The sequence below is a fragment of the Phodopus roborovskii genome, unplaced genomic scaffold (assembly GCF_943737965.1).
Source record: "Phodopus roborovskii unplaced genomic scaffold, PHOROB, whole genome shotgun sequence".
In the NCBI taxonomy this organism is placed as follows: domain Eukaryota; kingdom Metazoa; phylum Chordata; class Mammalia; order Rodentia; family Cricetidae; genus Phodopus; species Phodopus roborovskii.
This window is the reverse complement of record NW_026126487.1, coordinates 5,003,003-5,026,642: the sequence shown is the minus strand read 5'-3', so window position 1 is coordinate 5,026,642 and position 23,640 is coordinate 5,003,003. Positions and strand designations below refer to the sequence as shown.

The following is a 23,640-nucleotide window of genomic DNA, read 5'->3' as shown; positions in this document are numbered from 1 at the left end:
CTCTTTGGCACCGACACAACACATCACACTCATGCTAGAAAGAGCTGGCACTTTTTATTAGTGGTGGGTGACTAATAAATACATTATGGCAGCCAATAAATTATTACAATAACTAGGTATTTATTAAACTAGCAAGTCACTCTTCTTACAAAATTACAGTTAATGAGGGTGGGTGATGGCAATGGGTCAGGAGGGGGCACTGCACCTAAGAAGGCTCTGCTAAGGGGAACATGGGGTGCCTAGCCTCTGGCCTGGGACTAGAAGGTACGCATAGGCCACAGGGGTCAAGTCAGAAGTCGGGGAGAAGACCAGGAAGTGGAAGGATGCTGTCTGAGCACGGCAGGCATCTGTGGCTGGTGCAGGAAGCTGAACAGGGGAGGAGGAGTAGGCCGATTGCTGCTGGGAAGGGCACTGTTTCTGTCGGTGGCCTTCACAGGGTACCCTGCTGCGACTAGTGGGCCCAGGACTTTGGATGGAGCCCATTACTTCTGGTTTTCTTCCTACTTGACATGGCCATCATCTGGCACGGCAGAGTGTCTGTAAGCCCAGGGCAGTCTCCAAGCAGGTGTGTACAAGGCTTTTCTTACTGAGGCGTGGGCTGTGGGGAGGCCTGCTTACATGCCTGGCCCTGTCCTTTGGGATGCTGTGCCTTTCTTTCTCTAGCTTGTAGCTTGATAGGATCAATAGCCTGGAAGGTGCTCGCCTGCAGCTGTTCAGACTGAGTCTCTGGTGACAGGAGCTGGAACCTCTGGACGGAGTCCCTGAGAGACCTGGGGCTGCACCTGGAGCTCACCAGGAGGCTCAGAGAAAAGCAGCGGCAGCCAGAAGACACTCTGTGCCTTCAGAATCCTTAGAAGAGGATTCTTCTTGCCTACTGGGCAAGGAGCAAAGAGCTGGAGGCTTTACGAGTCTCTCCTGGGTGTGGCAGACCCCCCTGTCAAGAGGCTGGATTGGATGGAGAGGGAGAGAACCCTGCCCACAGGGCACAGGCTGTAGCATGTTGTGTGTGGGAACCACAGGTGCATCTCTTGCAGAGGTGCTTTCTGCAGAAGGCAAGGGTTGGGGTGAAGCAATGTCAGCTTTCTCTGTGAGGGCCTGTGGATAGCCAGGTTATGAGGAGGACATTCAGTGATATCCAGTGCAGCCTACACAGGTCAGGTGCCTTCAGTTCCTAACAGGAGGTGTGGGCCTGGACTGGGAGGCTGAGATGATGGAGGTCTTTTGCCTGGTCCAAGAGCATCCAAAAGGACAGGGACCAGGACCTCGGGGCTCCACACAAAGGATCGTGAGAGGCTGAAGGCCAGAGCTACTGGTGAGTGGCTCAGACAGGGAAGATTCTTATCTTCCTCACCAAACCAGAGTTCAACAGCACCCTCCACAATCCAGACCAAAGACTTGGGGCTCTACCCATGCTTAGAGGGAAGATTCTTGGAATGATCATTGGGACAGGGCACAGGACTTGCCCACAGGCATCTAGGCAACAGGCATGGTTCCACGAATGTGGTAAAGGCACTCTTCCTGGAATCTGGCTCCTGGCCTGCTGAGTTGGACCATTTAGAAACCGCAGGATGGCCACTGGCATGGCCACCACAGATATGAGACAATCCCTTGGTCTGGTCACTTACAACATTTTCTCTATACCCAAAGCCACGACGGAGCCAAGCCTCATCTATTATGTACATTTGCTCCCCCGTGCCCCCTCATAGTAGAGCTGCTGGTGATGACACAGATGGCAGATGGGACCTATGGATCTATGGACCAGTTTCTTGAGGGCTTATAGTAGATAGCCTAAAACCTCCCTCCCTCAGATGGGAGGGCCGAGAGGGATGCAAGACACGAGGCAGAACACAGTCGGTCCAACGGAAGTAGGGAGGCTGGGTGCAGGCCCTGGTCTAGCTGAGGGCTCTGGCTACTGCGCTGCAGTGACTTGAAGGGGTTACTTGGGGAGTGGGAGCTGAATGGTTATAGGAATGGTGACTTCTACCTCCCTGGAAATGGTCTGAAAAGATGGGGCTCGGCCAACATCCCTTGACTGCAGGTGCTCTTAAATTTGGGGCTAGTCTGGGGAAACAGGTGGCCACACACAGTGGGTGATGCTGAGAAATAACTGCTGTATCTTCAGTGTGGGGCCAATTACTTAACTGGCCTTAGCCAGCACATCAGGTCACTGAGACTGTGGGCTCTAGGAGTCTGCTCTCTGCCACTACCCAGTATCTGGCACAAAGTCCTAAAACAATGGAGGTGCACACAATGTTGGTTGAAGGGGAAGTGGCAAGGTAGCCAGACTGGAGTGGTTTTCCCAGAGGGTCACCCCTGCAAGCATTTGGCACTGGGGAAGGTCCCCATGTCTTCCTGGACCACCTATAGTTCTGTTCTTGTTGGAACCAACAAGCCCAGAGCTATGGGCATGGCTGGATTGGGGGTGGGGAACACTATGAAAGAGAGCCAGGGTCCTGCCTGGCTTGGGGCTGAGCATTGTTCAGAGTGGAAGTCAGGAGAACACAGGACTCAAGGAAAGCAGAGACCCCTCTAGATGTTGACCTGTCCCACTGCCCTGTAGACACATCTGCATCCCTAGGTACCAGCCTACACCATGAACACACAGCCTGTCTGAACCATCGGCCATAGTAGCAGCTGAGTGGACATGTCTAGGAATGACAGGGAATGTTCTGACAGTTCAAAGTCTGCTGAAGCTAGTAGGGGGTAACAAAAACCATCCCACTCCTTTTGTGCTTAGGAACCTCTGCAGCAAGGTCCCTCCTTGGGTTCCTAGGGCTCTTCCCCCCTAAGGGGGCTAGGGAGTATGTCTGAGTTGGTTTATACTCCTCCTAAGCTCACACTTGAGGAAGCTGCTGGCTCATCGCTTGCTCTCTGCCCTGAGACCAGAAATATACCAAGGGCTTCTTGACTTCTTGACTAATGGAGTAAAGCTGGGCACTGGCTTCAGGGCTTGCCTCGTGCGTCTCCTGTGCTTGTCTCCAGTCCCAAGGCCTCTCCTACTCTGGCTGTGACTTGAAGAAAAACCTATCTATTCATGCACACCCAGGGCAGCTGAGCCTGTGTGAATAGAACCAGCAGACGTGGGAAAGACCTGCCCGCTCGCTCAGCTTTCCTTCCTACCCTAACTTCTATGGAACAGGACTTATTTCCCCACAATGCACCTTTGCAGTCAGACAGTCTTAATTAATATTCCCAGGTCCATGGGAGTCAGGGCTGAATTTCCTGGGGAGTCCGGGCAAGGGAAGATGGTCAGAGAAGGACTAAGATCCAAGGTGAAGAAATAGGGAAGCCCTCCCCAAGGTCCGAGTCTTTGCACCCCCAAATTGGCCTGATTCCATGTTGGTGTTTGACGACGGAACTGCCCTCTACCAAACAGACCCTAAGGAAAGCTGAGAAATGGCATCTACTATTCCCTAGTCAGCCAGCACCTGCCACAGGGCCATCCTGCCAGCCACCCTATCACCCCAGCTGAGAAAGAGACACCAGGACTCTGAGAAGGAGGCACAGAGCACAGGGCATCCCCATCGCAACCAGATGGCAATGTTGCCCACAGTTGGCCAGCCAGCGAGCGGCACCCAGATGGTATGCAATGAGTGGTCTCTGGCCACGTGTGCGGCACTCCACACTTCTGCCCAACCCTGCTCCCATGTGTCATGCAGCTGGAGTGGGGTAGGGTGGGGATGCTCAAAGGATGCCTTCTCCCTCCCCCGGGCCAGCCTCTGGGTTTTTCTTCAGTGCACAGAGCATCCGAGTGGTAGCAGAGCCCTGGATCCAGGGGAGAAGTGATCAGCAGGCTGGGCAGGAGGCCAGGGCTCAGTAGAGTCCACAGCCCCGCAGATTTTTGGCGATGATGACGTCCGTCACAGCATCAAAGACAAACTGGATATTGTTGGTGTCTGTGGCACAGGTGACATGGGTGTAGATTTCCTTGTGAGCTGATTTATTCTTACTCTCATACTGCCCCTGGATGTGAGCCACAGCTTCTGTGAAGGCACTCGGGCCTGCAAGATGAAACAGTCAGTGAGGGGAGTCAGTGAGGGCAGGTACCCTGGAGCAGCTCAGTTCGGGATCCCTGGGCTGGCCATGACCAGTGGCCATGGAGCAGGTGCCAAAATCCTCCTCAGGACTACTAGAAAGCCACGGGCAGAAGGAGGAGGAGGAAGCTTTAGCGCTTGACTCCAGCAACAGTGGCTCATGACGGCCACCTGGTGGTTGCAACCTAGTGCAGCCACCACCCTAAGAAGTAATAGAACACCCGGTGACTGGCTGACTGAGGGTGGAGTCTGCCTGTGAAGATGCTGGTTTCTCCCCACAGGCCTGCTGACTCCAGATGCAAACTCTTTCCACAAGCTGCAGGTGGGGATGAGAGCTGCTTTTAAGCAGGTACTGCCTCTCTGTGTGCCCGTGAAACTGCAGAGAGGACCCGCCTCACACTGGGGTAAGGTAGGAGGACCATATGTTCTGCCTGACATTCATGAGCTGCTGTGGGCTCCTTCCCCATGAATCCCCCTCTTCCCTCTTAGAACAGTTGAGAACTGACTTGTTCACATCCCCACAAGGTGGCCACACACTGATCTGGTTCCCTGGTAAGTCCAGGGAGAGGATGTCTAGCTTCTCCGTGCACTGGTTTGGAGAAGAATAGAAAGAAAGGCAGCCCCCACCCTGCACTGCCTCATCTTTCAAGAATTCAAGGCTAGCCTAGACCAGACTGGTGTCTGAACCACAGTGCGCGGCTAGGGGCCGCATACCTGAAGGAGGACTCCCAGGAATCTCAGGCACATGTGTGTAGACCACAGCCTGGCAGTGAGCATCTTCCAAACCATAGCTGTTTGCTAAACCAGGACTGGAAGTAAGGCTAGTCTCCCCTCCTGCTTTGACTCAGTTCCAAACTGAACTTGGTGGCCAGTCCACAAGGGTGTCTCACAAGCCATCTTGAGCTGGAGAAGAGTCTGGCTGGTGGGTGAGGTGGGCTAAGCCTTGTTCTCCTCGGTTGAAAGCTCTTGGGGGTCCTTGCCTACAGAACCACCAGCCTGAATTTGAGAAATGAGGGGCAGGATGTAGAGTCCTATGCTGCTTGCCTGACTTCAGGCCATGACTCCACAGGCCCATGCTGCTGCAATCTGGATCTTCTGCTCTATGTCCTCCAGGACCTGGTCCACTGACAACAGCTCACAGAGCCTGGGTTGTTCTGGGCTTCAACAGCCCACCTGACAGGGCTGCCATTCTTGAAGCTGGTTGGGGGCCCTGCTTAGGCTACATATCTGGCTGTCCAGCTCAGACCACTGTCTCACTGACACCTGGCCTCTTGTCCCTGTACTTTCTGCAGTGAAGGCAAGGCCTTGCTGCTTGCAGGTTCTGTCCCAGTCAATGCACTATGACAATCTTGTGGCCGCCTGTGTGGGAGGTGCCGTTACAATGGCTGTTGCTCATCGTGATCACAGCAGTGACAACAGAGTTGTAGTGATCACAGACTTGTAGCAAGCACCACACTTTGCATAGTCATGTGCAGCTTCATCGTTACAGTGAATCTACTGGGGGTGGGGGAGATAGCCACTGTGACGGCCTCCATCTCACGGATGGAGAAGCCAAGCTGGAGAGGCTATGTGACCTGCATAGGCCACTCTCCAGGGCTAAATTGAGGCTGGACCCTGCTGGGCTACCTTACTCGAAGATCAGGTTTATTGTCTGTTTGACACTGTGGATTTCTACTCTGCATGCACCCTCTGCTTACAGAGGACCGACTGGAACTCCCTAGGGTTGCTAATATCATACTGGAGACTCTAGTCCAGGCCCTAGCTGCCCAGGGCTTCTTGCCATAGTTGGCTCTAGTACAGTTCTTTGGGGGTGGAGTCTGCAGGATGAGCTGGATACACCCAAGCATGGTAAAGGACCAGAGACCTGGTTCGTTGGCTGGCCTGTAGCTGCAAGGGGCTGTGTGAGATGAGGAGGGTTCTACCTGTGTATTCAGGAAAGCAGATGGTCAATGGGGACTTGGTGATCTTCTCCTCAAATATGTCCTTCTTGTTGAGAAACAGGATGATAGATGTGTCTGTGAACCACTTGTTGTTGCAGATGCTGTCAAAAAGCTTCAGGGACTCATGCATTCGGTTCTGCAACAGAGTGGAGAGGCAGGTGAGGGCTAGAGGTACCCAGCACCCTGACCTATTGTGGCTATGACATAGCGAGACAAGCAGAGGGATGGGCCACCAATGCTCTTAATGCATTATGGGGACAGAGACAAAGGGCCCACGTGGACAAACAGGACATGTCCCTGCTTCATTCCACAGACAGGCAGGTTTGGGTGGAGCTGGGGTAGGTCAGGAGTGCTGTCCCTTCCAGAGAGAGCTGGCCTGGGCTGGGCACTGAGATCACTGCAGAGGCTGCAGTCCCTGGAGAGGACATGCACCATGCACGTGGAGGGCAGGGATGCAACCACCATCCAACATGTCTACACGAAACCGTGGATCATGCAGACTTCTCTACCAGGCTCTCATTCATTTTCGCCAGCGAGGTCAGGAGGGTGCACGCATTCATTCAGTTGGATAACATTAACCGAGGACTGAGATCCTCGAATTAATCCCGAGTTGGAAGCAGATACCAGGGGACAGCGTCTCGGGGGTGATGTTGCTGTGGCCTTGGTTGGTTGGGTGACTTTGTTGGTTGACTGGGCTATGCCTGGGCTGAGGGAAGCTCTCTCTGGGAAAGCTGGGAGATGGGGCTGGTTTCTTAGAAGAGGGGTCAGGAGAACCCCAAGAAGAAACTCAGCAAACCAGATTAAAACTGAGAGGAAGCTAAAAACCCAGCAGCAAACATCAGAGAAGGAAAAAGTAAAACCCTGAAAAATTGATCCAATCAGTCTTAGACCCAGGACATCCATGGCAGCTAGCTGTGAGAGGCATCTACACAGGCCTCAGCTGCCTCGTGATGGGCGCTATGCAGCTGGGGTGGAAGGCTGTGTAGGGAGGGCAGCCTCAGCTCAGAAGCCGGCATGGAGCGAGCATAGGCCTGGGGCCGGCATTCACAGCAAAGTCACCCAGCGGGGCCCTGAGAACCTGCTGCTTTCAACTCTTAGCTCATGTTTGATCAGAGGGAGGTGGCTTCATACCTGCCAGGCTTGGAGGGTCTCTCAGAATCTGCCCATGGTTTTGGCCTTGCTTTGGTAAGAAAAGGCCCTGCAGGCGCTGGTGGCAGTGGTGGTGAAGTTGTGGCAGCCTGTGGCCTGGCTGAGTGGCGCTGAGAGCAGGTACGAGGACAAGATGAGCCCGTGGGGTCCCAGGGTGCAGCGGGCGGGGTGGCTGGTCCGGTGTTGGGCAGCCACTAGCTCCTGGCCTAGCTCCAGGAGCTGCCTCCACACATCTTTGTCTCTGTGGCCCCCATTTTCCTCCCCAGGCCAGGGAGGGAAGTGCAGAATTGGCTAGAGGGGAAGACTGAGGACCAAGGACTGGGCCATTGGTGCCTACATCTCGCCTCTCTAGGGAAGAGCATCCATACTCTACCACCTGTCCCCTGGCTACATCATCTAGACAGAGGAGTAGAGCTGCCCCTTACTGAGTGGTATCTGTGCAGACACTATTTCAGCTCTTAGCCCTTGAGGCTGCTTTACCATCATCACCCTACAGCACATGCCTGAGGAAGGTGTGGCGATTATGCATGATCACAAAACTGGTAGAAGTGATGCCAGCCTTGGATTCCATCCGACTCCCAAGCTGTTCAATTCACACACATGTCCCCCACACACCGACGATTGCTAGTTCCACTGTATTCTTTCACTATAGCTAGGAGCCACTGCTGTGGGCTGCTGGCAAGTTGGAAGGCAACCCCTATCCTCTGGAGGCTTGGTGCTTTCCCCTGGCTGTTGGGCGGCCAGCCTTGGGGAGGGAGAACCCTAGGAAGAGCTTGTTTCTGATTTTGACCCATGGGTTTTTCCTTCCTCAAAGCTCTTGCCTCCAGCCCTTGTGGAGGGATGAAAGGGAAAGGGGAGTGAGCTGGAGGCAGGGGAAGGGCTCAGAGAGCAGTAGGTCAGGAAGGACACTAAAGGGAGAGTGCTTCAGAGCCTGGGTGCATAGCAGCAATGCTAGTGAGGAGGGACGTAGGGAGGGTCAGCCATCCCTGACTTGGAGATCTGAGGCTACGGAGCTTGGTACCCACTGGACATTCCTTGTGTCTAATCTGCGCTCTGGGGATTACTGAGGGCCTGTCCCCATAGCTGAAGGTCCTGGGCCTTCACTCTGGCAGGGCAGGTTCAGAGAGGCCATGTTCTAGTGTGAAGGATCTCCCTCTATCCACTATCCACTCCTTGACTTTTTTTCTTTTTCAAACCCATCTACTCCCAGGAAAAAAAAAAAAAAAAAAAAAAAAAAGGCCAAAGGGAGCAGGCACGATGGCTCTTATAGCACAGAGGCAACCCATAGTTGCAAAGAGTGTATTGGGCCAGTCATTCTGATGGGTACACTAACAGGAGAATATTCGGCACTTTTGGTGGTCAGAGTCTGGGGTTGAACAGCAGTCCACGACACGTTTTCCCCACCCCACACTGAGGCTTGAGACTAGACCATTGTCTGCCACAGCCACTGAGAGTGACAGCACTGAAATCCAGCCATCACATGATGCCAAGTCTGGACCACCCCACCTTCCAGCAGCTTGGCTTCCATCTGCCAAAAGCCCCATCACTCAGTGTGAACTACTCAGGACGGCGGGTCCTCCTCTCCCAGCACTGTACCCTCCCTCCAAAGACACCAGTAATGACTGGGCTTGGACTAGTAAACAAACTGGCCAGCATGACCACAAGCCCCTCCTCTGGCCCTTGGTGCAGATCCCAAAGGCTCAGGGTGAGGCATTCTGACCGTATTCCCGATAAGATTGTATTCCAGATGCCAACGTGTGAGTCCACAGCCATGAACCCTGCTCTCAGAACAGTAGAACATATTTGAGGCCTGGATCCCTTTCCAGGCTTTGTGAACAGGACCACAGACTTGTGAGCTGAAACTCCAAATGGGCAAAGCTCAGTGAATGTACCTAGCTTAGGGCAATCACCAGCAATAATATACCAGTTGGCTGGGCAATGTTAATGCAAAACCATTTCCATGACCAGCAGCCTTAGACAAGGTGGGTGGTACTATTGCCCCTGCTTTTCAGATGGCTGGAACCTAGGAAGAAAGGGTGCTGCCTGAATTTATCTCATATCAATGAGCAGCAGAGCCCGGATGAGGTCAAGGGGAAGGCTGGCAAGGGCCCTCTCAGGCCAGGTGGCAAGTCTCAGAAACTGAGTTTGATGGAGGGCTCAAAGCCATGCCCGACACACACCAGTATGCCTGTTTCTTGGTGCTTCTCTTGGCCAGGTAGCCCCACACCTCTCCAGCTAGCCAGTAACGCAGGAAGGGTAGAAGCAGCTTTGCTTGGCTGCCACCTGGCTTTGTAGGATTTGCTTAATTTTTTTCCCTGTGACTCTCCTCTTTACTGATAAGGTGCTTACTGGCCAAGACCCCAACTCTGTTACGTTATTTGTAGCAAGTGTGATACAAACTGCACCAGGAGCCCCCAGCTGCTCCTGTTGTACTGGCCTCACTGGCATTTGCCTTGATGGCACAGAATGGGCGAGGGTGCCTGGCAGAGGCCATCTGTAGGCCTGAGGACTCTGAACGTTGGCTTGTTCTGTGGCCAGCTTTCACTTCAAGTCACTCACCGTGGTTTCGTCCTCGTGGAGCACCTGGTCATAGCCGCTGAGTGCGACACAGAAGATGATGGCCGTGACATCCTCAAAGCAGTGGATCCACTTCTTGCGTTCAGATCGTTGGCCCCCAACGTCAAACAGCCTGCAGGAAGTCAGGGAAAGCTAGCTGTGAGCGTAGAGATACCTGTGGTCTAGCAGCGAAGGTGCTGAGCAGTGGGAGCACCCTTCCTCACTCTGAGTAACAACAGACTGATACACAAACCACTGCCACCCCTGAGCCTGAAGGCAGCTCTCATCACCCCTGAAACCTGTCCCAGGACTGACTCGGTACAAGTAGAGTGACTCAAAGTCCTGCCTCTCCTCTTGTCTAGTTTCACCTGCTATCAAGAAACTACACCTGGGGTCGCCAGGCTTTAGCCTATGAAGGTTACTCTTGGGAGACAAAATCGTCCAGTAGGGCTCCACAAACCAGGCAGCACAGTTCAGGCTCCTATTCTTAGGTCCCCAGAGCTCCGGGGTCCTGTGTATGTTCTGCAAATCAGAAAATGCCACTTTTAAAGGTCCTGTAGGTTCTCCTATCCTCTCTAGCTTCGAGGTTGTAGTGATGTTTGGGGTCTTCCTGGCATTGTGTGGGCCTACTAATTGGTTCAGGCTTACCTATCCTGTCCCCTTCCAGGGGCCTCTGAACTAAGCCACCTGCTATTTTTAGCCTTTAAGCTTGGCAGAAAACAAGTTCTCAGATGGACTTCTTCTGGTATCTAGCTGTCTTGACCAAACAAGAAAGATCTTTGAGGCAAGACACTATCTGGCTATCTAGATGAGGTGAGCCAGGACATGGACATTCCCCCATCTCTGGCGCATCACCAGGCCCATTGTTAGGGCCTGTCAGCAGGCCCCATCTCCTCAGGCCTCACCTGAAGTGGAGGTTCTTGAATGTGAAGTGGGTTTCTACGATGCCGGTGGTTTTGACCCTGGTTCGGAGGATATCCTGCTCAGTGGGCTGGTAGTCAGCGGCTCCAATCCGATCCAGGCTGTCCAGGTAGCTGGGGATGACATCATACAAGAGTTCATGGGTCTGGGCCTTTCTCACTATGTTTGGAGTCCAGTATCAGCCATAGCTTTTGCAAGGCTGACTGTGGGACCATTAGTGAATGTGGGGACAATCAAGAGAGAACTTGAGGGTCTTAGACTTGCAGTCTCTAAGGTCCTCCAATACAGACTCAGTTACACTGGGATGAGACTTGCAAATGAGACTGCCAGGTTCACAGAACAGTTCTGTTATGTCTTCATCTAAAAATAATAATGGCCAGTAGGTAGCATCTATTCTTTTTAAAAACATGTTTATTTACTTTTAAATTATGTGCGTGGGTGTTTTGTCTGTATGTGTGTTTGTGAATCATATGCTATGCATGTTCACCACAGAGGTCAGAAGATGGTTTCAGATCCCCTGGAACTGGAGTTACAGACAGGTGTGAGCTGCCATATAGGTACTAGGAATTGAACTCATGTCCTCTGGAAGAAGAGCCAGTACTCTTAACTGCTGAGCCACCTCTCCAGTCCAAGGCTTGGTTCAGTTTGGTTCTGTTTCTCTCTCTCTTTCTCTCCTTCCTCCCTCCCTCCCTTCCTTCTTTCCTTCCTTCCTTTCTTCTGATTTATTTATGTCCTAGGGAAACCCACAGGAACAGCTGACCTGAGCAAGTGGGAGCTCACAGATTCCAGACTGACAGCTTGGGAAACCTGCATATGATTGAACTAGGCCTCCTGAATGTGTGTATCAGCTGGGGGTGGGGCTTGGGCAGTCTACCAGGCTGCTGGCAGTGGAACCAGAATTTATCCCTAGTGCATAAATGGGTTTTTGGTGCTCATTCCCTATGGAGGGTTACTCTCTAAGCCTAGATACAGGGAGAAGGGCCTAGGTCCTACCTCAAATGATGTGACAGACTTTGATATCCCATGGGAGGACTCACCTTCTCTGAGGAGTGGATGGGGGGGTGGGATGGGGAGATGGTGGGGGGAATGGGAGGATGGGAGGGAGAGGGAACTGGGACTGGTATGTAAAATAGGATTGTTTTTAATTTAAATAAAATTAATTAAAAAATAAAATATTTACTTATTATGTATAGTGTTCTATCTGCCTGCATGCCTGCAGGCCAGAAGAGGACACCAGATCTCATTACAGATGGTTGTGAGTTGAACTCAGGACCTCTGGAAAAACAGCCAGTGCTCTTAACTGCTGAGCCACCTCTCTAGCCCCTCCAGGTTCTGTTCTTTACATATATTCATGTTCGGTCTTTAATTTCCCTGTGCCAAATCTACTGTTTTAAACATTTAAAAACCGAGGCTCAATACAGGTAAGTCCAGAGTCTTCATTCTTGGTGTGAGAGGCTCTGAGCATCGTCTGTCATTCTATATGTCCTCTTGTTTACCAAGAGGTCTGCATGTCTTTTTTCATTTGATGCTCTTATAAGTGGGGACCAGGGGTTCCATCTCAGCCGAGCAATGGTAGGGCCTCTCTGGAACCTAGATCTTTGGAGTCAGTTCCCCAGGTGCTCTCAATGGAAGGCAAACTGAGGAAGTAGCTGAGGGAGTAGAGTAGCTCAGGGATATTGGACCCATCCCACGGGTATCCTAGGAGGCCTTTATGTACCTGAGAAGGCTCTGTTTTCAGTCCTCTGTGCCCAACTCTCCTCGTTCACAGCTACTAATGGCCCCTTCTTCTGGCTAATATCCTTGACACTGCTGGACACCAGGCCTGGGGAACCCTTTGTCTTGCTATTCCTACCTCAGCTGGGCAATGCTCTGAACATACAAGCTGGCCCCTAGTCTCACTTTATGTTGGCTGAGTCTCACCAAATCCTTTTTTTTTTTTTTTCCAACTTGACACAAACCTAGACATATTTGGGAAGAGGGAATCTTAGTCAAGAAAATGGCTTTGTAATAAGATTGGCCTGTAGGCAAATCTGTATGGAATTTTCTTGATTGATGATTGAAGTGGAAAGGCCTCACCTGAGATGAGGAAGTGTTATGGCCCACCAAGGCAGGGAAGACCAGGGCAGAAGTCTAGCAAAAGACCAGGTCCTTTTCTCTCTAAGCTCAGGATCCACAAGGGGCAGGGTTGGGGTGGGGTGGTATGGTTATTAATTGGGATTTTTGGGTGTTAATGGTTCCTTCTAAAGCAGTGCAATTTCCCAGATCTATCAGGGCCAGTTTAACTCCTAAAAGAGCATAACTCTGAACCAGAAATAGCACTTAGGAAAGCAAGGCATCGTGGCGTGTACCTGTAATCAGAGCACTCGAGAGGGTGGGGTGGGAAGGATGGGGAGGTTTGAAGCCAGTCTGAGCTATTAAACAAGTTCCAGGTAAATGTGAGTGGGATACACAGTGAGACCCCATCTCAAGATGAGACAGGCAAAACGACACTCCTGCTCCTTCTACCTGTAATCCTCTCCATCTCTTGTTGCCTTTCTCTTAGAGAAGCAGCACGGAGACATGACTAGAATGCCATTCCATCTGGCAACACTAGAAGGTGGTAGAGGAGAGCTACCAGAGAGTGAGATTCTGAGGGAGTGGAGGGACAGGGATTGCAAATACTGACTCAAATTATAATGGTGACTGTGGGGAGAATGAAAGACAACCTTGAAACCAGCAGAAAACTGGGGGTGGCGAGACAGCATGGGGAGAAGGAAGGTGAACTGTATCCCATATTTCAAGGTAAGGGTCAGGAAATACTGAGTAAATGGGAACAGTGGAAGGGAGGAGTCAGGCGGTGGGGGGTGGGGTGGGGGGTGGGGGTGAGGGGTGGGGCGGCAACAGCACTGCTGTTCGGTTTATATCCTGGTCTGCTGTTGAGATGCTTTTGTAAGGGATTCGTTTTCATAAAATGGATAAAACTTGAGAGGAATATTTGATGGACATCCAGAAGACAGACTGAAGCCAGCAGGCTCTCTGGGGTCCCTGAAAGTCCTTCTGGGAAGAGGACAGCCTTAGACTGAGACCAGCAGGGGGCAGGGAGGAAGTGTAGCTCTAGCTTTCATGGCCACTTAGTGGGGAGCTGACTGACAGTTGCTCTGTTTGCTCTCAGGCCTGGGAGCTGAGTGTGCATAGGGAGTTTGGAACTCTGCTCATCAAGGTGTCCCTGAGAGCTCATAGATCTCGGTGGCCTGGGTGACCACGACCTGCTTGGGGCCACCACAACCTACCTTAGGCATCTGCCTATGCACAATCCCACCCGGGTGTGAGACATGGGAAGAGGTCCTTGGCCTTACTCGGGTTCCTAGTTTGTTAGAGGACATCACAGTCAATGAGACACCCACATGTCACTAGTGAGTGCTGTTCTGTTGGGTCCAGCTGGCTATACTAGCATAGTGGAGATTGCAATTTTTAAATCCTTACTTTGAGTCAGGAGCTCACTATATATCCCAGGCTGGCTTCAAACTTGCCACACTGCTGCCTCCATCTCCTGTGCCCTAGGATTACATATCCTTGGACAGTGGGTAAAATCCTGCAGCACCCACTGCAAGCTCTTCTTGAAAGCCTGGGTACCAGATTACAAAAACTAGGGGCATTCTTCAACGCCAAGATACACCCCCAGAGCTGCCATCCACTCCAGGACTCTGGAGCCACCCCTCTGAGAGAGAGAGGGAGAGTGGCAAAGTCCAGCAGGTCTGTCACCTTGGTGTCACAGGAAGGGTCCCAGACACTTCCTTGGCTGTGGTTTTCACTGTTTCTCACTTCTCTCCATTTCTCTGGCCCACACTCCCTCTTTTCTTCCTCCGTATCTAGTTACAGCATGATACTGAAAGCTGTGCTTGCTTATTTCTTCTATTTCTCCACCGAGAACTACTTATTTCCTGTACTTTAACTTTAAAGCCAGAGGAAAACTTAGCACTTGGGAGGCAGAGTTGGAACCACTGTAAGTTCAAGGTCATCAAAACCTACAGAGTGAGTTTGTGTTACATATGACCCTGTCCCACAAAACAAAACAAAAACAGTTTTCAAAAACACAAAAGGTAATGGATTTCATTGTGACATTTTCACACATATTTCAGAAGTCTGTTTTGGTGGTGGTAAATATTGTTCAGGGCCTAGCATGTGCTAAGCAGGTACTCAAGTTAAACCTCAGCCCTATGCCTATTGTTTTCTTAAAAACAGCGTAAGATGGTGGCGTCTGAGTTGTTTTCTGCCTGCATATTTTTGTTGTTGTTGTTACTTGTTTTCATTTTTTGTGAATGTGTTTTTGAGATAGGATTTGTCTATGTAGCCCTGGCTGGCTTGGAATTCTCTATGTAGACCAGATTGGCCTTTGGTTCACAAAAACCTACCTGCTTCTGAGGGACTAATTCAGGGATTAAAGGTGTGTTCCATCATACCTGACTCCTGTATGGTTCTTGATTCATACTTGTGGTCTGAGGCTTTCTAGAAGACACAAACCCTACCTGCTAGCCTGGAACCTTCCCTGCGGGTACAGATGTGGTCCTGGAGATACGGACCAGGTCCTGCCCTGCAGACACTTGCTTCTTCCCATCCTGGGCACAAGAAGTAAAGCCCTCCTTGTCCCTCCCTGATGCTACTACCTGAGTTTGTATCTCATCTCACCAGCTCCCAGCCTCCCATCCCTGTGCCTGCCCCATGCTCCAGCCCCCAGGCTGCCTGAGTACTTACTATTTGGCAGAATCGTTGAGCTGATACTCCCGAGATCGGTTGAAGCACTCTTGGATCCCTGAGTCGCCCCAGAGTCGCATCATGGCAGAAAGCAGTTCTGCAGAGAAGGGTTCAGTGTCTTCCATACGGCTTACCACATCGCACACCATCTTGGAGTCCGCCTGCAAGGACAGAGGGACAAACTGCTCTGAGACCTTGGTTGGACTTCTCATGTAGTCTCTACCAGGATAGGAGGTCCATGCCAAGATAACACTCAGTTTCTGCCTGCTCAGAAGATGTGGGTGGTTCTTGGAGCCTAAGGCCTTGGGCCTCACTTTCCTTTGAAGCTATTTTGCCTCAGGAAAGTTCTAGAGCAACATACTCCATGGTCAGGCTTAGCTCTCTGCCCTTCCACTCCCCCAGAGCAGCTCTACTTCCAGCTGTCTGAGAATGGGGCTTTTATGCAGGAATTGTGTGTGTGTGTGTGTGTGTGTGTGTGTGTGTGTGTGTGTGTATGGGGGGGGGCACTCATTTTTATAGCCTTGTTCTTGGACTAGAGTTGTAATTTTCTATCTTCTTACCTGAGGGAGCAAGCCCCTGGAATGAGTCTCTGTCTGGAAGCGGGTCTGGTTATTTGAGAACACTGGCTGGCTGAGGGACTGGATGCAGGTGGAACTCTACTGTATAGGTAAGTGAAGTTAATATAGATGCTTAAAACTCATGTCAATACTGACTGAAGCACAAGAACTCAGGACCTTAAGTTAAACGTTTTATTTGGGCTTTGCTGTGTAGCTCAAGCTGGCCTTGATCTCATGATTTTCCTATGTTACACCCTAAATTAACCTGTAATCCTCACCTGCCCAAGGAGTAGGTAAGTTCTTGGGATTTTGGGAATTGTAGTTCTTGAAAAATAACAGGTCTCATGGGAAAGTATGGTGGCTTATGGGTTTTGTCTTTATAAGCCCCAGTACAGGTACTTTAGGGCCACTCAGATGGACATTCCAGGGAGTAGTCCTGACCAAAGTCCATCTTGGTTAGTATTTAAACTTTAATAAAAACTCATCTTAAATTTGACCCAATATGGTGGAACTGGTTTTTCTCCCTCAAATCTCCCTCCTACCTCAGCTCAGAGCTGATATTACATGAGTGTGCCACCATGCCCAGCTTAAAATTTGATTTTCTTCATTTGTACTTAATTGTCTGTGACCTGTGGCTATCAGGGCTGCTAAGTAATCCAGGAGAGGGAAAGGAGACGATGGTGCGGAAGCCCCCCACCCCCACATAGCTGAATGCGCATAGGGCCCATGAGGTGAATGAAGAGACAGACTCTTGAGAGCTGTAGGAAAAGTGCTGGGTAATTCACAGGTTCTTCCAGCCCACTCCTCACCCAGGGTAACAAGCAGCACTCACTCAGCTTTGGAACTGAGAACACAGAACAAGAGCAGGGACAATGTGGTCTCAAAGGCTCCTGGGGAAGTCACAGGGCTGTACCGTTGCAGCCACCATGCACGTCCCAGCAGCACTTTACAGCTTATGTAGGGCTGTTGTGCACACACTGCCTGTGTAGACCTTGACAATCACCTGTGAGGGAGTGGCCTCTGCTTCTTTGCTTTCTGTCTTCAGCTTTCCTGGGTGCTATCCATTCCCCTTGCCCCCCTCCCCTAGGGCAGAATACAGTTCCTGTCTCCCGAACCTGTGGCTACAATGTTAGTTAGCTAGTTAGGAATTAGCAGGCTTGAAGAGTCTCTGGGGGTGGCCTTTCTTTACCAGAAGCAGGCAAACCAGGGTGTCACTGGGGCTCTTGAGCATTGGCAGGACAATGGGATCTAAGTTGATTCACTGGCCCCAGGTGGAAGAGATGCAGCCTTCTCAACTGTCTAACAGTCATTAATAGCAACCTGCCTATCTGTTAGCCCAGCGCATGTGAGACAGGCAGGTGGGGGGGGGGTTGGAAAAGAGGGAGAGAGAGAGACAGACATGTATGGGACCCAGTAGAGGGGAATCTAACCTTGTAAGATTTATAAGATTCCTATCAGGAAGGCTTTTTGGTGAAGAACAAAGGCCACTGTTTCCTCCCTTTGGAGTTACTCAAATGGGCCTGCTCATCATCTGGGAAGGCAGGACAATGCCCTTCAGGGGAGGCAGTCAGTTTAGAGACATCAGGAATAGTATGAAGCTTATCTAGAATGTGGGTTGGTACAACAGGCCCTATGGTCACTGCCCACTCATAATGAGAGTGTTTCATTTTACTCTAGAATGAACCCCAATGGCCTGATTCACTTCTACACTTTATGTGTAAAGGTGTTTTGCCTGCATGTACATCTGAACCATGGGCATGCCTGGTGCCTATGGAGGCCAGAAGAGGGACATTGGATCCCCTGGAAGAACAGCCAGTGCTCCTAACTGCTGAGCCATCTTACCAGCCCCCCCACCCCCTTCTGTCTTGCCTACTATGCTCTGGGTACCTCATTTGAGTTCTTTCAACAGAGTGAAATTCAGATAACAGGAATTTCCTTTGGCTCACAGAATGACATGGGGGTGGCAGTGTATGGATTCACAGAGTGGCCTTGCCTGCTTCGGTTGGCTGCTGTGGGCCTCTGTCATCACCATGAATGTGCCTGGGCTCCCAATCGTCCCAGCAGAGGACTTGGGATACATGCACAGAGTTGAGCTCAAACTGGGTCCCTGAGCCAAGTATCTGAGTTTAGGGGAGCACTGTTCCATGTGTTGTTGGGGCACTTGGCAACATAGTACTTATGGGTATTAGTCAGGACTACAGAGGTTAAGGGATCCAGGGCCATCACTCCCTAGCTTCTTTCTCAAGGTTGTATTCTTAGAGGCTTCACCACAGGCTGGGGGAGACAGGTCTTAGGGGATACACCCTTATAAGCTTATTCCATTTGAAAAATCCTGGACTAATGATACATGTCTCTAGAGGGTTGGGATGGGAGCTAATGGGTTCATCTAGGCTGTGTAGACTGTCCAGACCTTGCCTTCTTTTACTTCAGCCTGCAGAGCTCTGCTCTGAGCCCTTTCAACACTAGCCTACCAAAGTCCATGGAGAGAGACTCTGTCCTGTTGGCTACTTCAGGAAGTAAGTGGGAGGTGCTAGCCCTAGGCATCCTAGGGTGGGACAGACAAGGAAATAGGTCAACACCTGGAGGGGTTATGGCAAACAGAGGTTCTGCACAAAGGGTAAGTGAGACTTCTGCTACCTGGAGGTTTCTCCAGGCCCTGCTGTCTGACTAGGTAGCTGTTTACTTGTGAGGGCCTGCTCTCCCCACTGCCTACCTCAGTAAGGAAGTTGACTCCTGTCCTGGCAGGAAACTGGAAGGCCATGCCCACTATGCTAATCCAGACACTACTCCTTGAGGACAATGTTCCAAACACCTAGGCCCTTGGGTTTCTAAGGCCCCTCACCTGACAGAGAGGGCTGCCCACTAAGGCAGCCTGGTTTTCCAGGGTCCACCTGGAAAGTGGGGTGAGTCTGGACTTTTGGTGCCCCAGGCAGCCAGAATGACTCAAGGAGGGGTAGGTGGAGAATGGGGGAAGGCAGCCTCCACCTGCAGCTAAAAACAGCTGTGGACCCTGTGAGTCAGGACCATGCTTCTGCTTGCTTGCTCTACCTAGCCTGGCTGCCCTTGGGGCATCTGAGTTCCCTGGGTCTGCCTTCCAACTTGTGGGAAGGCCAGGCAAAACTTCTGGTGGGTCAGAATAGTGCTCCAATCTGATTGTCCAGCTCCAATCTGATTGTCCAGATGACAGAGGATGTGAAGGACACATAGTGGCTGTGTATAGATAAGCTGTGGGCCCCCATGAGGTCACCTTGTCCTCAGTGTGAGACATGGAATTTTATGGTTTCTGTCCTAGGAGGCTTACTTGTAGAGCTGCTGTGCTAGAGGTGGTCTTGGGTTCTCAGCACATGGCTCAGGGTTCCAGACCTCTCCCTCTTCCCCAAGCAAGCTGAGAGAGAAGAGCCCATGCTAGTCCCTGTCTGCCAGTGGTCCCTTTTCCCCTCCCCTAGCTTTGATATTACCTCTCATGCTGCTCACCTGGCAGAGAAGCCAGACTGAGGTCACAGACAGCTACTCCCATTCATTTCCTGGGTCCTCACCAGCTGTCTGTGGCCTCAGTCTGGCTTTTCTGCAGCCCGTCTACCACACAGTCGGTGATCATTAGTTTCCTAATACCGAGAGTCCCTTCTTCTTTAGAAAACAACCCACAGTTTTAGCTGGACACAATGACATACAACTAAAAGGCTGTACATCTAAATGATTCTAGTAGTTAGGGTGATCACTTGACAAATTACACAACAGAAGTAGGCTCAAGTATAACAAAGAAATACCATTTTAAAGCAAAGACCCAGGGCTGACGCTGTGGGTAAGTGGGTAAAGGTCCAATCCTGAGGACCTGATTTTAATCCCCGGGAGTCACACTTTGCAAGGGCACTGCTATATATTGTTTTTTCATCTCTACACCCCCCTTCCCTGCACACAAGATAAATAAATACTTCTTTTTAAAAATAAAATAAAGATAATGTCCATGAGGTCAAGGATATAGCTCAGTGGCAGAATGCTTGACTAGTGACCATGAGACCCTGGGTTCAATTCCTGTTACTGTAGATGAATGAATGAGTGAATGAATGAATGCTTGCATGAATAAAGGGATGCCTTTTTCCTCACCTCTTTTCTCCTTCTTTTGCTCAGAACTTAGATATGATGGCTGTAGCTCCAGCAGCTGGGTTGGATTGCCACCTTAGGTATGGTGGTACAATGACCTGAAAGTAGCCCAGGGCGACTGCATGCAAGTATGCCATTCAGAGTTGTGCTAACTGAAAAGTTTCTGCACCCCGATAAGCCTCTCTGTTGACCCAGCAATCCAAACTAGACCAAATCAAACTGAATTAGAAAAAGCCCAGGTTTAATGGATAATATGCTCCCAGATGATTTTCCAGGCCCCCAGAGAGGAGACAGGGGAGAGGGGCTGGAAAGCCATGCATCTGCTTTCTGGGTGACACTCCTTGTGGGAGTGGTCTTGGGCATCTCTGCGGGAGGGGTCATCCTTTGGCGGGCTTTTTGAGATGCAGCAGGGTTTGGAGAGAGATAGGGGAGGGAGTTTGAGGTGGAACTTCCACCAGAACATCCCAGACTCTTTGGGTCTATGGATGCCAAGGGGGTGAGGTGGAGCTTCCACCAGAACAGAAACATGACTTCAACAGTTCAGTTATTATAAAACAAAGTTTCTGTCATATTCAAACAATTGTTTTCATAACATTCACAATGTTATGTTCTTTGAATAGTTTCCCATTATTCCTAAGTTCAGAAATCATTCCCATGCCCCACTAAGCCTGCCCACCTGCCTGTCTTCAGACTCTGTGTGTGACCCACTGATGGGACCTAGCCACTCCCAGTCCTTTCCTCCTATCTGTGCTCCATTTGTGTAGGGTAGTTTTGCTCTGGCCATGCCTGCCTTGAATGTCCCTCATCCCCCTGTGTTGTAGCTGGTGCTGAATGTGCCTGCTCCTTGGGGCAGGAAGATGTCCCGACTTCTCATGGTACTCTGGATCTCACAGAGTGCCATATCTATCTATAGCTCTTTCACAGTTCAATACCATCACATGACTTGGCCCCTAGCATGTATTATGCTGTAGCTGACAGTCCAGGATGCTCATCTCGGTCAGTCAGGTCACCGGAGGCCAGAGCTGAGGCCATACTAGTGCCTAGTCCATACCCCGGAGCACAGTTCTGGAGGGCAAGAAGAACTTCACCATCATCCCTGAAAGCCTGTAAAGGGTACCAAGAAATTAACAGGAAGACTCCATCTTGTCCCTTTGCCTGATTGCCCTCAGGCCTGGGGACCTTGACCTTTCTGTCTAGGCTTCCTCCCATGCCAGAGGTGCAGCTCATATTCAGGCACCTTTTTGTTCAATATGGCTCCACAGCACTCTGCCCCCTGCTGTTCACAGGATGCTCAAACCATATTAGGCCTGGCAGAGCACAAGCCTATCCTTGGGGTAGACTGATGAGGTGCTCTAGTCCAAATCTTCCCCTCAGTTCCTATAGTGAAACCTCAACTCCCAGGGTGTAGGAGTCACCATATTGATGACTAGGTTGTGAGGGCAGAGTTGTCATGAATGGGATTAATGTTCTCCTAAGAGACCCCAAAAGAGACCCTTAACACCTTCTACCATATGGGACAAAGATACAGCAAGAAGACAGTGTCTGTCAACCAGTGGCCTCAGAGATTGAGAAACCTGCAGGAGGCTTGGCCTTGGACTTCCCAGCCTCTGGAATTGTGAGAAAATCATTTCTGGTACATAAGGTTACCCAGTCTGCAGCAAAGATACCAAGAGTCCAAGAAGACGGACGGAGATACCAGGTCTGACCTTTTAGAGGCTATGAGTAGACACTGCTGGAGCTACCATCTCTAGAAAGCCTGACATGGGATCCTGCCTTGGCCGGGATGCAGGGAGCATAGTAAGGGCCCCCCTCCAGCTGGGAGCCAGGCCTTTCCTGCTGGGTGCTGCCCTCTCCACCTCTTAGACTTCCACTCTTGCCCACTGGCGGCAGAACCCCAGGTTCCCAGAAGGAAGACAGCAGCCTTCCTTGAACCAGTCTGAGTGTGGATGGGGCTGACACTATCTCTTATTTGGGGACACACACATACTCTATACAATTCTACTGGCCTGTGTACAGTTTGTGATGGACACAGACCCCATATTTGTCAAATTAAGCTTACAACCAACTCCAGCACCTCAACCAGACCTCAGGTCATTTGTAGAAAATATACATAAAGAATTCCAAAGCCTGTGGGAGTGTGGAGTGACAGATAGACCAATGTTAAAAAAGAAGTCAATGCCTGGATTCTATCACACCTGCAGCCATATATACCACTGGGTTTCCTGGAGACTCACCTGATTCCCTCTGTCATTAAAGTTAACAGAGGATACGCTGCTTGGGTGATCATTTTATGTTTGTACTTGTATCTCAGTAGTCCTGACTGTTCTACCTCCTAGCCAACCAGGCTCAGGTGAAGATCCTTTTCCTATAGCTGCAGCCCACAGGGCTCCTCTTACTGTGGACAGCATCCTGGATTTGGTGCCTACATTCTGTAAAGTTTCGTGCATGAGTGGTTCTCACTCTCCAGAGGGCTGGCGTGACACTCATGTGTTGTGGGTACTGACTATGGGCTGGACTGGAGAGAATGTACAGTGACACACAGTGACACTCGGTTGGTAGTCCAGGAAGGTGTCTGTAGATACATATGCCTTCCTGGGTATGAGGGCATGAGCCCCTTTCTGTTCTACTGTCCTGTGGCTGGCTGGAGAGCAGAAACAAAAAGGAAGTGTTTTCTCCTGCCAGGGAGAGAATGGAACCACACTTTCTCCACATACAGGCCTGGATAGGTGGGGCCAGACTTGGTCTCAACCTGGGCTTCCAGTGTAAGCAGGGATCCAGTGTCCTTGCTGTGAATGGGGGGGGGGTGACGATATTCTTGCTTTCTCCACAAGGTCATCATAAAAAACAACAGGACGCACAGCATAGGATGGATGGACATGCCCTTTCCCACCCCTCTAGCCGCTGTGATCACATAGCAGTGAAAAGGACAAATACAGTGACGGGGCCTAGGAGGTCAGGACTGGACCACAGCTGGGACAGCAGGTCTGAATGTCAGTAGTCAAGCACTTATGATCACGAGGCTTGGAGAAGTTGTGACTTCTAGATGTCAACCAGCAAGATAATTATCACATCAATGACCAAGAAACAGCATGGACACTCTTAACTATTTTAAATGGCACAGCCTTTTTGGCTGACAGAATCTTCACCCTAATATAGACAGACAAATTGACCCTATGCCATTCAGAGAATCATTTGGAGAACCCCAGGGCTCTAGAGGACCCCTTGTGTAGACCTATGCATGGCATCTAGGATGACAGGAGGTGGGCAGGGAGAAAGAGGAGCAGCTTGGTCCTGGTTCCCCCTAGAAGTAGGCTGTCTTAGGCCCCTGCTGGTATTAGGGTAGTGATGCCCTTAAACTGGAGGCACACAATAGATCCCCTGCTATGAAGGATAGGCCACAAGACCATGCACTGCTGGGCAGACCCTGAGCAAGTATTCAAGTAGTACTTGGATCTGGTGTCAGCTCCCTCAGTGGGACCACCCATTGGTATCCATCAGGGAGGCTGTTGCTCCAGAAAGCCATCTCCTGCTCATCCACAGAGCTAGAATCCATTAGAAGAGTGCTGTCAACTCCTGGGCCCTATCCACTGCTCATATAGGCTCCCACTTCTAGGCCACAAGCAGGCCCTATGCCAACTGCCCCGATGTCTC

The 23,640-nt window shown here is 50.8% G+C and overlaps 1 protein-coding gene across 2 annotated transcripts in view; it reads right to left on the bottom strand.

Moving 5' to 3' along the window:
* Nucleotides 1–23,640, bottom strand: part of Gnao1 (G protein subunit alpha o1) — a 148,983-nt gene that overhangs the window by 8,577 nt on the left and 116,766 nt on the right. Inside the window, exons 4-8 of one of the 2 annotated variants that reach the window (XM_051195146.1) lie at nt 15,332–15,492; nt 10,585–10,713; nt 9,683–9,812; nt 5,957–6,110; nt 36–4,001 (exon numbers count right to left, since the gene is read on the bottom strand). In XM_051195146.1, coding sequence (XP_051051103.1) covers nt 3,814–4,001; nt 5,957–6,110; nt 9,683–9,812; nt 10,585–10,713; nt 15,332–15,492 — 762 coding nt within the window. In that variant the 3' untranslated portion in view covers nt 36–3,813. Of the gene's footprint in view, nt 1–35; nt 4,002–5,956; nt 6,111–9,682; nt 9,813–10,584; nt 10,714–15,331; nt 15,493–23,640 lie in introns of those variants that run through there. The other variant, XM_051195147.1, reaches the window with a different exon arrangement.